Source organism: Numida meleagris, chromosome 22 (assembly GCF_002078875.1).
Source record: "Numida meleagris isolate 19003 breed g44 Domestic line chromosome 22, NumMel1.0, whole genome shotgun sequence".
Lineage (NCBI taxonomy): Eukaryota > Metazoa > Chordata > Aves > Galliformes > Numididae > Numida > Numida meleagris.
Genome location: NC_034430.1, coordinates 3,623,080 through 3,638,218, shown reverse-complemented (window position 1 = coordinate 3,638,218; position 15,139 = coordinate 3,623,080). Strand labels below are relative to the sequence as shown.

Below are 15,139 nucleotides of genomic sequence, written 5' to 3'. Positions count from 1 at the left end.
GCGGGCTCGCAAAGCTCCAGGAAGCGGCCGAGCATCATTTCCCGCTCCGCTAGACGGGACTGGGAAGGATTTTTAAACGGGTTGCTGCTGGGTTAATGGGGCGGAGAGCCGGGAGAGCAGCGGGACACGCTGGGCAGAAGCGGAATACGGGCGGGATGGGGGGGGGGGGGTTGGAGGGGGCACGGAGCGTCCCCGGGCTGAGAGCATTGCGTGTCCTGAGCGGGAGGGGCCGGGCCCGCAGCAAGGCAGAGCAGCTAACTTCCTACCGCCCTCAGGAGGGGCTCTTTTTTTGCAGTAGCACCTGGCATTTGTTGTTAAATGCCGTGACCCAGCTGACTTCCGAGCTTTAATTATGCAAATAATCGCAGCGGAGTGTGTAAGCAGGTGCTGGGAAATGTCAGCAGACGTTGACGTGCCGAGCAGGGGAGCTCGGCCTGAGTCAGCTCTTTCCGCTGATGGAGAAGTAACAGCAAAATGGAGCAGGCATGGAAAAAGCAGCGGCCTCTGCTTTCTGCTCCCTTCTCAGCAGCAGGGCAGAGCAGACAAAAGACTGCAAAGAGGAAACGAAAGGAGAACAGCGAGCAATATCTGCTGCAAACTCCAAAGCGCTCCTCTTCCAAGAAACGTGGTGCTGCGAGCCGGGCCTGAAACAGAAATATCTTCGAGTTCCATCGCGTTGTCACTTTCTGCTGATGTGCTGACGTGACAACGCGCCCCAGCCCCTGCTGTGGCTTTGGAGCAGCAGCACTGCGGGCAGATGAGGCAGCACTGTGGCATGGAAGGGCTGGAGATGGCTGCGTGGGGCTTGCAGCAAAGCTGGCCTGCTGCTGCTCCAGTGCAGCCCCATGGCTGGGACCCCCTTCCCACCACGTCCCCCTGGAGCCCGACATCGACCCAGGGGACTGATGCTTCTTTATTATTTTTTTTCTTAAAAGAGAGCAGTAAGAGGACAGGATGTGTTTGCACAGTAGCACCACGAACCATGACCAGCTGCCTGGGACATGGGAGGGGGCTGGGAGCGCAGGGGGCCAGCTCCCATTACGGACTCATGCTCGTGTCTCTGCTCTACCTTTACCCATAGAGAATCATAGATACGAAGCAGGATGATCTAACATAAGGCGCTTTTAGCTCAGCCCCGTTTTCCTGCCTAAGAACTGGAGATGAAACAGAGGCAATGGTTTTGCATACTGGGCCGGGAGGTATTATTTAGAAACTAAGTGGGCGTCCAGACAGCTGCACTGCAAGCACATTGTAACTACACTTGTGCTGTGCCTTGTGTTCCAAGCTGGCTCAGCACCCTCTGGCTCCTACACCTGAGTTCTGTCCTTGCAGCATCCGCCGTCCCCGCAGCACAGAGGCACGATGCTGCAGCTTGCAGCTCCTGGGGATGATGCACGGTGGAGAGCACCTGCATGGGGGGAAGAAGCCACCATCTATGAGCTCCAGGGCACCTTGCTCCTGGCACAGGGACGTGACAGAGGGTGTTTGAGAGCGACCTCAGCTGAAATCAAGGCGAGGACAGGCTGCAGGGCTGCTGCTTACCTGCGGAGGGGAGCGGGGGCCCTACGGCTCAGGAGGAGGGCTGCCCCACATGCCAGGAGCTGCAGCAGCGGGGACACAGCTGCCTGCCCGGCACCATTAACGTGAACTTTGCCATCCAGCTTCAGGCAGCTGCCCTTGGGGGTGGCGGGGCAGCACTCCTGGTAGCAGGCAGCCTTCACCCCCTGGGTGCAGACGGGCTTGGCAGCTTTGCAGGCTTTGCTGCATCCTGCCACGTAATTGAAGCCTGTCTTCTTCAGCTGGAAGGAGGAGAGAGATGGGCCTGCTGGTCCTGCCCAGCCTCTGGCATTTGCATTGAGGGGATGCACACGGGCTCCAGCACATCCCACCTGTCCTGTCCCAAGCCATACCTCGCAGAAGTCGTGCCCCACAAAGCATTTAGCTGTGCCCTTCTTGCCTTTGAAACATCCATCCCCATGGCAGGAGAACGCTGCACAGATTTTCCCCTGCAAGACAGGACCAGAGGAGATCTGTGTAGGCATGGTGCAGGCAGCAGGATGCCCAGGGTCAGAGCTGGACCTCAGGCAGCCCTTCCTCCCAGGGTGCCCTGCCAAACCCCCGCTGTATCTCAGCATTTGGCATCATCTGTCTCCGCCATTTCATACTCAGAGATAAGAGACCGACAGCTCCCATCTGACACTGCAGGAAACCTCACTGCAACACCACCACTAGTTTGAAGCCTCCTTTTCCTTCCTCTCTGCGAGGCTGTGCAGAGATAAAGCTCCTTCCACCCCATCACTCGGGTGCCCCATCACCACCCCACACCCTCTGTGGTTCAAAGAGGCTTAGCCCTGCAGCCGGTTTGGGCTGCTTGGGGCAATGCAGACGGTGTGCTTAGCACCCTTAGGTCTCCATCCTTGCAAAGCTCCTTAAGGATTTCTTCCCCTTTCGAGGCAGCTTTCACACAAAGAGCTCATTGGGTACCTACATTTCGTGGCGGGGGCCGCGGGGTGGTGGTGGTGACAGTGGTCGTGGGCGGCATGGTTGCAGGGGGTAGGTCACCTGCAGGCACAGAGGAGCCCTGAGGGCACAGCCCATGTGCAGCCTCCACGTCTGCATCCCAGGGCAGAGGAACAACAGCGATGCAGCCAGCCCAGCACGATGAGGTCTGCATGCCTGTCTCTCTCACGTGCAGCGGGATCGACCAGGGAGCAGTTACCATAGGAGCTTGCATTGAGCTGCAGGCAGAGCGAGGTGTTGCAGCACTCCATGGTGCACTGCTGGGGGGTCACGCTGCCGTTGGTCCTGCACAGCTCCGTGCTGCACACGCTGCTACACCTGGCAGTGTAGTTCGTGCTGGAGAAACGATAAAGCTGCAACAGCAGAGGCAAAGGAAAAAACACTAGGAGTGCAAAGAGAGGCCATAACGGAGGAGCAAAAATGATGGGCAGACAGTGAGAGAGGGGAAGGAAAATCAGGTGTTGTGGTCACAGCCCCCAGCAGGCACCATGAGCTCCGTACCTCGCAGAAGGTCTCGTTGTGGCAGGGGGCTGTCACGTTGCTGTGGGCCTCATCCTGGTAACACCTCTCACCGGAGCACTGGAAGCTCTGGCAGCTGAGCTGGGGGGAGAATGTGCTGGGGGTCATCGCGCAGTGGAGCTTCTGCATGGTCAGTGTCCCCCTTCCCTCTCCTTACCGGGGTTTGTTCTGTATGGTTCATGGAAGCGTTGGCAGCCACTGAGGCCAGGCTGGTGGCCATTGAGGTGGTGGTGGTGGTCACTGAGGTGTGGTTGGAGGCAGCCACTGTGGTCTGGTTGGTGGCCACCAATGCCCGGTTGGAGGCGACCACTGAGGCACTGGTAGCAGCCGCTAAGGTCTGGTTGGTGGCCACCAATGCCTGGTTAGAGGTGGCCATTGAGGCACTGGTGGCAGACGCTGAGGCGTGGTTGGTGACCACCAATGCCCGCTTGGAGGCAACCATTGAGGCTCTGGTGGCAGCCGCTGTGGTCTGGTTGGTGGCCACCAGTGCCTGGTTGGAGGCGACCATTGGGGCTCTGGTGGCAGCCACTGTGGTCTGGTTGGTGGCCACCAGTGCCTGGTTGGAAGTGACCATTGAGGCACTGGTGGCAGACACTGAGGTATGGTTGGTGGCCACCAGTGCCTGGTTGGAGGCGGCCACCGAGGCGTTGGCAGCAGCCACCAAGGCCTTATTGGTGGCCACTGAAGCTTTGGTGGCAGCCACTGAGGCGTGGTTGGTGGCTATGGACGTGCTGACCACTTTATGCTCTGAAAAACACAAAGTTCCCCCTTGGTGAAGGAAATAGCATCCATGCACTTAGCGAGCCCTGCGGTGCCCTATCCCAGACAAGAACAAAGATCCGTTTGCAGCCAGCAATGAGGAGCCTGCCCAGCAGGTCAGACATCATCGCTGACTGCAGAAATATTACAGCAGCTTCTCCCTCACCCATCAAGGCACATTGCACAGGAGATACAGCCATTTCTGGGGTCAAAACCTTGAGAAAAGTTTCCCGAGCACAGCTCCGTCCTATAGCTTACAGCCAAGAGGGGACAGGGACATAGTCCCATCGCACCAAATTGCCTTTGCCTCGCTCCCAAGACGATCCCCTGCTGTGCACTCACCTGCCCTGGTGAACCCTGGTGCCCTGGTGAACCCAGAACCCGGGGTGCAGAAGTGCAGAGCCAAGACACAGAGCAGCAGGCCTGGAACAGAGGGGAGACAACTGGGACCACCAAAGGCCAAACCCAGCCCTGGCAGCCTCCTTGGGAGTGCAGGGATGCGTGCAGGCTGTGGGGCACCAGCTCTGTTACAGAGCAGTCACCCAGGACAGACGCTGCTTGGAGTCTCCATACCTTGCACAGAGAGGAGCTGCCGGTGAGCTGCCATCGTTCTCAGCAGCAACCTCAGCCGGGAGCTGGCAGAGAGACACGATCAGAACTGGGCAGTGAGAGGGGACGGTCCCACTGCAGTGGTCACTGTCACAGTGGCATGAGCTGCCCCAGCTCAGGGCAGGCACAGAACAGGGGTCAAGGTACGGAGACAAAATCAGGACAAGTTACATAAAAGAAGCTTTCACTCTTCTCCCACCCCCCCCCCCAGCCTTATTTTTTATTTAACCTTTCTGCTAAGAAATTCTGCACCCTTCATTCTGGACACTTGAGGTGCAAACTACCTGGATTTCCACATTTTGTCCCAGTAGCTGTGCCTGGCAGTACCACCACCCACCAACACCTCAGACAATTGCAGTCCAGGTTGTCTCGACAGGCTCATCACGCAGAAGTTATCCTTATCTGGCATCAGGGAGCAAGGGCCAGGCCCTTCCAGTCCTTGGTGCAGTAGGAGGAGGCTGAACAAGCGCAGAGGGATCGTGGGAGCACTTCTCCCCATGGGCTTGGACCCAGGGCACCCAGGGCTCAGCCCAGCCCTGGCAAACAGGAGCCCCCCGGGAGGCCACGTGCTGCTGTTGGTGTGGTAACACAGAGCTGCAAGCAGCCACCAGCTTGGCACCACACACAGCAAACTGCTGATGCTGTTGTAAATGAAGAAGCCGCCCAGCTCAGGATGGTGGCACGCACATCCTCGTTGCATGGAATTCTGAATCCAGTTGTCTGCCACCGCTTCCCAACACCGGCCCCTCGCACTGCTCACGCCGTGGCTGGGGAAGTTCTACCTGCTTTGGTGCTTCCTGAGATACTCTGCTCTACATTGAATGGAAGCAGACATTTTCCTTGCAAAGCCTTTGCCAGTTTAGATAAGGAAACTGCGGAAATAACTCCAAACAGGCTCCAAGGCTGTTTTCCAAATACTCCCCTTCTGCCTTAGGATTTAAGCTCAGATAGCATTCCCAGGGCACTCTTTCAGAATGACTGAAAACAATACAGGCTGGTGTTTCTCAACCTCCAGAGCAGGGCAGCCCCCCCCACCCAGAGCAGGTTAAGACAGCCCTAAATGAGAAGCGTACTGCTCCAGCACAGCCAGCCCCAGCCCCTGTCCAGCCTAAGAACAAACCAGAAAAGGCTCACCTTGAAACGAGCTTCCCCCCCCCCCAAGCAGGGAAAGGAATCCGCTCACAGACTCACCCTGTCTGCTCTTGCCCTGAAAGCTCCTGTGCACCAGAGGAAGCCTGCAGCTGCTGCAAGAGATGGAGAGCCTCCGAGCACCGAGCGGCTGCAGCACCTGCAGCACAGCTCGTACCCTGGTGCCAGCGAGCAGCCCCACCCTGCCAACCACCAGCTGCGCAAACCGTCACCCAGGGAGAAGGGTTTGTTACCTGCAGCTCCACTGGATTCGGAGATGCAAATGTCCGTGCACGGGGACGACAGAGAAAGGGATTTCTGAGGCTGGAGATGTCGCACGAGGCACCTCTATACCCAAATGAAAGCCCACTGTAGGCAGCGTGAGGGCTGCCACAAACAAAGCACAGGGCCTCTGCCCAATGCCTCTTTTCTCCTCACAGGACTTGAAATTCACGTGGCAGTACCACAGTTCAAGAGAGCCAAAGGAAGGATCTGTGCTAGCACCTACCAGGCCTTCAAGTCAATGCCAGTGCTGGACAAACTAACACAAACTAGCCACACAGCAGCCCATCCTAAACAAAGCTCATTTATTTGTTCCCTGCAAAAATCCCAGTAGCCAAAGCCTCTCAGGAAGACAGAGCTGAGGCCAAAGCAGCAATGCAAGCCGAATATTTGCTCTGCAAAGGAGCACAAAGAAAAGACGTATGCTTGAACTATTATATAGTACAGGACCATTACATATTGTCAGCATGCAATGTTCACATGTGCTTTAAAGAAGGCAATCCTCATCATAAAAATTTCCATCACAACTGGAACACGAGAGAAGTTAATTGTTTCTGACAATTCAAACCGTGTAGAAAGCTTTTTAAAAACACCATCATCAAATCTCCTCCTTCCAGCATACAAAAGGAGACACATTTCCAGCACTTCCTAAGTTAAAATCAATTTATTCTTCAGGTTTTTTTTTTAATATAAAATAACATCACAAGACTGCTCTTCACAAAGGGCTTCCTAGAAAGCAATTCTATAAAGTATCCTATGTTCATGCAAATAGAAAAATCAATAAACTGAAGAAGAATCGGAGCTGGTGACAACTTCCCCATTTTTTTTTTTTTCTGATGTGAAATCCTTCACCTGGGCAAAGTTACAGCAGCCCCTGACGTTTCAAGTCTTCGTAGGTCTTTTTGTTCACCACATTCCCACTGGAGTCCTCATACTCCTCCTAGAGTGGAATGAACAGTTTAGAGACGCCCGCACGCAGCCCAGCTCAGGTTGTGCTACAGCATTCACATTTTAGCTCCAGCTGCATCCGAGCACAACCACTCTGCCAAGAGCCTCTCTACATGAAGACATGCAGTGGATCTACCAGCAAGCTCAGTAAGATCTTATCTGGACTCAGAATAATTACAGAAGGCTCTGAATTACGCTGGGGAACGCAGCCTGTGATACAGCTTGTGTTAGAAACTCTCCTGCCAGAGCCACTTCATGCAAGGTAGATGAAGGTTCCCAAGTACACTGGACTAGAAACACCCAAGTGCCTCTACCAACTCACCTCTGTATCAGGCTGCCACCTCTCTGAAGCTTTCTGTAGTTTCAGCTTTGCCCACACTGTAAATACAAAGTCATTCAGAAAATGAATGCCACTTCACTTCAAACACTGGGTTTTCAACTAGTAAAATACAGCATCTTTTAAAATAAAATAAATAAAAAAGAAAGCCAATGCACTGTCACTTCAGTGCCTTTCACTAAATACTACAGGCTTTCAAAATCTCCCTAGAGGCTCCACCATTTCTGAATGTTTTGCTGGCTTCCCCACGAAGATTGCAGTGAGCATCAACTAAGTAACAGCTGCACGGGATCACGTAGTCACACTGAGTAAATAATGGCCTGCTACACTTGGCTGAGATTCCATACATAAAGCAGTGCAGACAAAACAGTTGGCAACAAATGAACACTCGGCTGGCATTCCTAGCAAACATCTACTCCTGGAGGCATTCAACAAGAAACAAAGCCACTCTCTCTGTAAGAACTGGGAGAGATGGCCCAACCAATGAAGGGCAATCCCACAAGCATCATGCTTCTTACACTCCTTCCTTAAATTAGTCTCCAGTCATGAGGTAATACATTTTTGGCCTCAGCTAGCTAATACAAATGTTCTTGTAGCACATTCCCAGTCCTGTGCAAAGAAATGCCATCAAGACTTACGTGAGACTGCATCCTCAATCTGTGTGACATTGGCAAAATGAGCAGTGTTGGGAATGCCCAGGCATCTCATTCCATGGGCATGACGCCACTCCTGGAAACAAGAGGCAAGAGGTCACTGACAGGGAATGCCACCTCATTCAAAATGCCTACTAGAAGATCTATTATAATCCAGACAGTTAAAAACAAGTACTAACAAATCTCCCAGTGCTAAACATTTTTTTTTTTTTTCTGATGGTAACAAGACTCTAAGTGCTCTGCATCAATCAGGCCTGGACACCAGTGCTCAAACACGAGGAGACCGGACAGAAATTGGCAGAACAGATCTTCATATGCTCTGGATAATTTACAATCCAATAGCATGGCCCTGCAGCATCAGCACAGACCCACATTTAATAAGTGGAAGAAATGCCACTCAGATGCTCCCATGATTTACTTATTATAAAGATTATCTGAATGTGGTACTGATGGTTCTTGTGACAAAACGTGACTTACTGCAAAATGACGTTGAAAAGCTTTGGGCCCTCGGTAGGTGTAGTTACCACAGATCTCACAGTTGTAGTTGATGTTTAAACCATGCAATTTATATAACCAGTACGGGATTGGCTGAGAAGGGAATACAAACAAAGATTAGGCCAAGTGGCAAGGGAGGTTCAAACAGAAGAGAAACATCGAGTTAAGTGGAATCTCCCACTTGTCCAGACCTAAATCCAGACCTAACAGTCTCGATTACCTTGCCATCCCAACCAAGAGGCAGATTTTTAGGATTATAAATGATTTCATTTTCTTCGTCTTCACTCTCACTCTCACTGATCTGCTCTTCCTCCTCCTCCTCCCTCTCTTCCCCTGTCCGTGCTTGCTTACGCTGCACGTTCTCATGAGTAAGGTGTCTCTGTTCCTAGAGCGTGAGAAAACAGAAGGAACTGTTCACACAACACAAGAGCAACAAAACAAGATGGCAAGCCAATGGCAGCTGCCACCATCCTCCAATCTGAAGCAAGGACTTAAGGCAAGCATCAAGGAGGAACAAGAAATAAATGAATAAATAAAAAGGCAGGTAAGCTGCCCCATAGGAACATGTAAACTTCTGTATCTTGACCGGGAAAGACACAAAAATAGGTGTATTCATAAAAGCCTGCAAACAACTAACAGAAATAAAAATTTAACTCAGCTTTTTCTGTCAGTAATCGTATGCTCACATTCTATTTTAAACATTACAGCTCTGGAAAGAAAAGCAACTCTTCTGGACACGCTGTCTGTGAAGACACTGGGTAAAGCCAAGAACGACCTTCTGGTCACTGCTGCACAGGTCTGTAACCAAAAACTCAAAGACAAAATAAAATTCTTACCCCAAGAACTTCTACGTATTCATATATCTGAGCTTCCAGGAATGCAAGATCTTTATTTCTTTCAGTGTCTCTGGAAAACAAGATAAGGAAACTTCAATAAGTCCATTCCAGAAATGCAAACACCACGCGTACACAGAACTCCTGAGGACATGTTTGATTTGTGGGCAGCAAGAGAAGAGAAACAGCCCATGTCAACTCAAATGCATACAAACTATTCAGCTCCAACATCTTACATTTGGTTCAGGACCAACATAAAAGGATTCTAACAATCCAGGAACCTCTTTATCACAACTGTACAGGAGTGATGTTTATATCCCAGTGATGGGATCAGCGCCGACCTGAGAATGATCTTTCAGAACTCACCTTTTGATTCCCTTTGTCTTTGGATTCTTAGCAAACAAGGAAGGATCGAGTGCTTCTAGGGACTTGCCTTTAGTGCTAAAAAGTCTCTGAGCACGCTCTTCCAGAGTCCTGTGGAGAAGCAGGGAGGAGACAAGTTCAGATGGCAGTTTTCTATTTCCAGAAAACTATTTGAATTCATGCAACAACATCATAAGTTCAGCTTAAAAGAGATGAAGAGATTTTCTATGATCTTTGTCTTTGTTCTTTAGACCAAATTCTTCTATACAAGAGACTTGAGTACAGCACACTTTTCAAAACTGTAGATCACAGAATCCCCTGATTGGTTTTCAATGTGTTGTCTTTTGAACATCAATAAAGTAGTTCTTGTACAATAGGGAAGCCAAACAAATATCCCATAAAGGAATGCAAGGTGGGAAGACCTCAAAAACTGAAAAGGAATTAGGAAAAGACTGAGTCTTACCCGCCACATTTCAGTCCCAGCGCCAATAAAGCTGATTTTAGTCTGTCCAGTCCTAGAGAGGCCAATTCCTATTCAATAAAGCAAGTCACAGTAAGACAGGAGCTATTAGAAATATATAATATGGATGTATGTCTCATTAAAAAAAAGATGAGGAAGGAATATGAACAGCATTAAAGAAAGGACTGTCAAGTGTGTGCCACTCCTTACTGAAAAAATGAGGAATGTGACAAATCTCAACAGACCTTTGAAATTACAGCCCTCTAGTGGGAGAAATTAAACCATGAACATAACCAAAGTTTTATCCAGAGAGCACGGAGCCAAAAACAAAAGCTCAAGAAGTAAGATGATGGAATGAAAACCAAATGGTTAAGCTCGAATCTGCCCAAAATTTAGAACCAGGTGCACAGCACTGAATACCTACTTCCCAAGAGGAAAATGCTGAGAGATCCAGGTGGGCTCCAGCGTGAGTGAGAGCACTGCTGGTCTCTTTCTGCCAAGAGAAGACACGTGCAAAATATGCGTGATACTCCGTAACTCTTCATGCAATACAATTATCTAACATAAAGAAGAGCAGTTCCTTTCACACAGAGAAACATTCTATCACTGAACCGTGCAATGAAATAACAGAGAAGACTAGAAGTAAGCAAACCTTTAGAAAGACTGGTTTGAAATGCAAGTTATCATCAAACTCCATCTTTGTGACGTGCAGCTACACATCTTGCTATGAGGCTTAACCTCAGCGATGATTTAACACAAAGGATTTGTAGGAAATCTATCACAGACACAGAAGGATTCACAAGGACTTCACAGCTGCTCACCGGCCAGCCAGGGAATGTTCCATTTTCCCACTTTTTCTCAAACTCAGTCTGAATTTTCCCAAAGAGCTCATTCTGGTCCAGTAACGGTTTCACTCGATCTGTGTACTCCTGGAGGTACTCAAGAAGCATTTCAAGATACCTGGCAGAGTAATTACCAGCACAGACAATTCCATATCAAATTACTGATATAACAACATCAAAGTCATTAGAATTAGATTAGAACAGCTTTTAATACAATAAAGTACTTCTACAGAAAAGAAGCCCAGTGGCTTTCCACAGTTTGCTGTGCTTCATGTCTTCTCAGGGCTCAGCAGATTTATGACTGAGTTACTACAGCTCAGTGACCCAATTCACATCACCGATGCTTGATTGCTAACTGGTATTCCCAATAGCTGGACACTTGAGAAGCAAATTCCTTCTCATCAACTGTCATAAGCAAAGCAGGTAGGAAAAAAGGCTCACCTCTTATATTCAGCATTTTTTCTCTCTTTGGGAATGTCAAAGAGTTGGTCAAATGTTGACAGATAGGTGATATAATCCAGTTTCTAAGAAGAAAAAAAAAGTTTGAGTCAGGCTTTATACACATGCAGCCAAAACAGCACCCAATTTCCAGTTACCAGACCAGAAGGAAAGCACAAAGCTTATGCCTTTATTCTGCATGGTCTGCACAGGGCTGGGGTTTACCACGTGCTGCTCTCTAACACACTGCAAAAAAAGCGCTCTGGAATAGCTATGTGGAAATAAATTACATTTAAAACAAACAAACCAATGAAAGAAAGAGCCCTCAGCCTTCAGCACTGAAGTGTAACACAACTGAGTGCAAACACTTACCTCTGATGATTTCAGATTAATGTATTTGAGATAGCAATCATGCAGATCTAGGTATCGTCCGTACCCTTCTTCATCTGTGAACTCCACTAGGTCTGCAGGAAAGAGAATGCAGAGCTTTGTCATGAACGTAACATCCTCTGCTTCTTATATGCATCCTTGAGAATCTGAAAATAATTAACTGCACACTAATTTATCTTTCTTAAACATGTTTATAACGCAAGTGGGATACTCACTGACTAGAAGTCTAGCTGCTTCTTTGTGTTATACCAGAACATTCCTCAAAAGAAACATCACAGCTGTGTATTTCAGTTATATTATATCATATTTCAGTTCAAAATATACGTACTTTGTAATATCTCAGGATGGCTACAGCTCAGAAGAATTTAAATGAAATAAACGTGCAAAACAGACCAGACAGGTCACTAAATCACACCTCTCAAGTAAGCACCAGAATCTCATTTAAACCAGCCTCAAAAACCAAACAAACAAAACCCTGAAGACTTACTTTGAGCTTCTTCACTTGGGTTGTCTCTGGCCTTTAACAGTTCCTCAAACTCCACTGACATCGGAACACAAATCTTCATGAAGAGGCAGAAGTTACAGAAAAAAAGTGATTACTTCAGCTAACATCCACGAATAATTCATACAAAGCCACGACAGAGTGCAAACAATAAAACTGGTAACTGAAAAGGTGTTCAAAGCACTTCTTCATGATTACATTTGCACAAAGGAAAAAAAAGTGCAACCCCGGTGACTCTGACTTTAGACAGCATTAGGCAGGCAAGAATGAATACTAGCTCAGAAGCAGAACGTTCTTAAACCACTACTGTGTGCAGAGGACATGGTGAGCCTTCTGCATCTTCTCCTACTCAGAGAAAGGCTTATATAAAGCCTTAAAGCACCACCTACTCTTGAACATTTTGTTTTCCTGAGTGATATTTCAATATAGCTAATACTTCCATATTAAGGCAATTAAACTGAATGAGAAAAAAACCCTGCTTATTGCGGGGATGAAGCCCAACACGCCACAGATCAGTTATTCTTATGAAGCAGCTAACTACTTACCTCATTTGGATGCTTGCGGTGAAATTCCTTAATTTGTTTCAGTCTGTTGTAGAATTCTGCAAATTCATTTGGCCCCGAAATGGCACTGAGCTCCTCCTTCCGTAAGCTACAGGTTCAGGAAAAAAAGAAGACAGATTGCAAACAAAAAAGGAAACATGTTTATGCTGATATAATCTTTTCTGGAAGTCTGACACTGACAAAACACCAGTGAGACTGACAGCACAGCCTCACAAAGCCCCAGTGATGCTTCACAGGTGGCCAGGTCCATGCTTTGAGGATCTGGGTCCCATCACAGCTGAAAATGCTGCACTCTCAGTTACAAACACTCAAGTTTCCCTCAGTGACTCAATCCAAGAAAACAATGAAATGTCTGTGTTGTGCATGAACACCTTTAATGTGAAGTCTAGGTCCTGCTCCAGCAGGTTTAGAGCTGACCCCCGGCCTTGCACCGCAGTGTCACTTCTCCCATGTTTACAGCAGCTCCAGAGGAGCCCTAGGCCTGCTATCCACGAGCAGCAGGCTGCACACTCACCCATCCTTGTCGTCGTACAGGTCCCTCAGGTTGCCGCTCACTTCCATGTACCTCTAAAACACAAAACAAACCCCACGCTGCCACCGCGAACCTCAGCCGGGTCCGGCCGCGCAGCTCGGCAGCACGGGCAGCCGCCTGGGCCGTCCCGCCCCGCTCCCGAGGCCGCAGTGGCCCACCCCGCCCGACTCACGTCCTGCATGGCCCGCGTCCGGTGGTCGGAGTTGATCTGATCGCGGAGCTGCGGGGAGAGGAACGGCGTCAGCGAGGGCCTGGGCCCGTCCGCCCCTCCCCCCCAGCCCCTCCGCCCCCACCCCGGCCTTTCCCCGGGCGCACCGTGGACTTCTTGGTGAGCATCTCCTTCACCATGACGTCCATCAACCGCTCCCGCTCCTCATGATACCGCCGCTGCTGCTCCAGGATCGTCTCCATCCTCCCCGCGTCCCGCCCGGAAGTCGACGCGCGCTACTTCCGGCACAGCCTGTGCACCACCGGAAGAGCCCGGCCCTGACCCGAGCCGCGCCGGAATGGTCCGGGTTGACAATTGGGGCCGCGGTGACTCTCCCCGCTGCGAAGGGGTGGAGGCAGAGCTGTGAAGGAGCTCGCACACATCTCGTGCAGCCTCGAGACGGTGTGGAGCGGTGGGAAGCCAATCCGCTATCGGAAGGTGGGAGAGGAGGGCTGAACCCCCACAAATCCTGTCCCAAACACTGCCAGCACGGCGGCTTTGTCCCATTGTGCGTGCACAGGGGCAGCTGCCCGCAGCCTGAGCAGCCTCTGGGCCCCTGGGAGCTCAGTGCAGGCGTCATCGCTGTCCCCTGATGGTGCAAAACTGCTCCCATATGCACCCGTGTCCCCACACAAAGAGGCAGCGCGTGCCCACCCCCTAACCAGGGCCATCCACCCAGCAGTGCCCATCAGCCCATGTTCACACGCTGCCCTTCGGGCACAGGGCCCGGGCAGCGCTTCGAAAAGCCACAGCTTGAGTTACACCCCCTCAGAATGGCTGCGAGCACTGTGGAGCTCTGCTCCTGCCCGTCCTGGGGATGGGGGAGCACTGCAGGTGCCCCAAGGCCGGGATGAAAGCCTCCAGCCTGCGGGCGGCTGCGAGCAGCATTACACAGCCATGAATCACAGCCCGAACAGGAACAGGCCCGACAGAATAAAACGTGTCCAGCCCGGTGCTGCCTCCCGCCCGCCTGCCTCAGGTCACATCTGCTGCCCGTGATCGATGGGAAAAGCAGGCGTTGTGTCTGGTGGGCTTTGGACAGCGTGGCTCAAAGAGCGTGGCCCTGGAGGATGTCCTCCTGCAGAGGTCGTGGTTGTGGCCCTCCACTTTTTCCTGGGTTTTAATTACCCCCCTCAGATCTACTCTAAATGCCGAGGAGCATGTCAGTGCTTTGCCCCCACTTTGCCAGATGCAAAACTACAATTAAGTTTAAACTCATAAATAAATATTCGTATTTTTTTCCTACGATGCATAATAAATTACTTTAAGCCAAAAGCAATAACAAAAAAAAAAAAAAAAAAAAAAAAGGGCTTAATTATGGCAGACAAGGATGATCCTGCCCTGGGAACATTCACTGCACTGAGGGGATGATTCTGATGGTAGGAACATTGTCTTCAATTACTTTGGTACTACAGGCTTCCCCTAAGTATGTCACTTCTTCCTCATGAATGCCCCTCTAAAAATAAAAGCAGAGATAAGATTTTGGACTTGGTGTTCTTGCCTTTCCCTTTGCATGAAACTTCATCCTGGGAAAGGTACGGGGCTGAAACCCAGCAAGGACCCCCAGCCAAGTGGGCTCTGTGCACTGGGAGGCTGACGCTGCTCTTCCTCCTCCTCTGCCCACCAGCAGCACCATGGAAGGAGGCAGGCTGCAGGGTGAGCTGTGTGGGGCCAGGAAGGCAGTGTAGGAGCAGCCACTGTGCTTGGTGCTCCTGGGGGGGGACAATTTTCCCTCCAGACCCGTCCCTGCAAGGGTGT

The 15,139-nt window shown here is 50.3% G+C and overlaps 2 protein-coding genes across 3 annotated transcripts; both read right to left on the bottom strand.

The window, feature by feature from the left end:
- Nucleotides 127–6,331, bottom strand: LOC110387283 (uncharacterized protein PB18E9.04c-like). 2 transcript variants are annotated; one of them, XM_021375264.1, is made up of 9 exons: nucleotides 4,372–6,331; nucleotides 4,141–4,221; nucleotides 3,197–3,786; nucleotides 3,022–3,120; nucleotides 2,720–2,873; nucleotides 2,489–2,562; nucleotides 1,911–2,006; nucleotides 1,543–1,799; nucleotides 127–1,408 (listed from the first exon to the last, which is right to left on the bottom strand). In XM_021375264.1, exons 1-9 carry the CDS (start codon nucleotides 4,403–4,405, stop codon nucleotides 1,291–1,293), a joined length of 1,503 nt encoding a protein of 500 aa, XP_021230939.1. In that variant the 5' UTR covers nucleotides 4,406–6,331; the 3' UTR covers nucleotides 127–1,290. The 2 variants fall into 2 exon arrangements, with proteins under 2 accessions (XP_021230939.1, XP_021230938.1); XM_021375263.1 differs by having other exon boundaries at nucleotides 1,543–2,006.
- On the bottom strand, nucleotides 6,567–13,647 carry SF3A3 (splicing factor 3a subunit 3). Its single transcript, XM_021375266.1, has 17 exons — nucleotides 13,489–13,647; nucleotides 13,346–13,393; nucleotides 13,156–13,208; nucleotides 12,624–12,729; nucleotides 12,064–12,136; nucleotides 11,559–11,650; nucleotides 11,190–11,272; nucleotides 10,728–10,866; nucleotides 10,331–10,399; nucleotides 9,910–9,977; nucleotides 9,450–9,557; nucleotides 9,087–9,156; nucleotides 8,471–8,635; nucleotides 8,233–8,343; nucleotides 7,741–7,831; nucleotides 7,088–7,143; nucleotides 6,567–6,757 (listed from the first exon to the last, which is right to left on the bottom strand). The coding sequence occupies exons 1-17, from the start codon at nucleotides 13,582–13,584 to the stop codon at nucleotides 6,680–6,682; spliced, it is 1,506 nt and encodes a 501-aa protein (XP_021230941.1). The 5' UTR covers nucleotides 13,585–13,647; the 3' UTR covers nucleotides 6,567–6,679.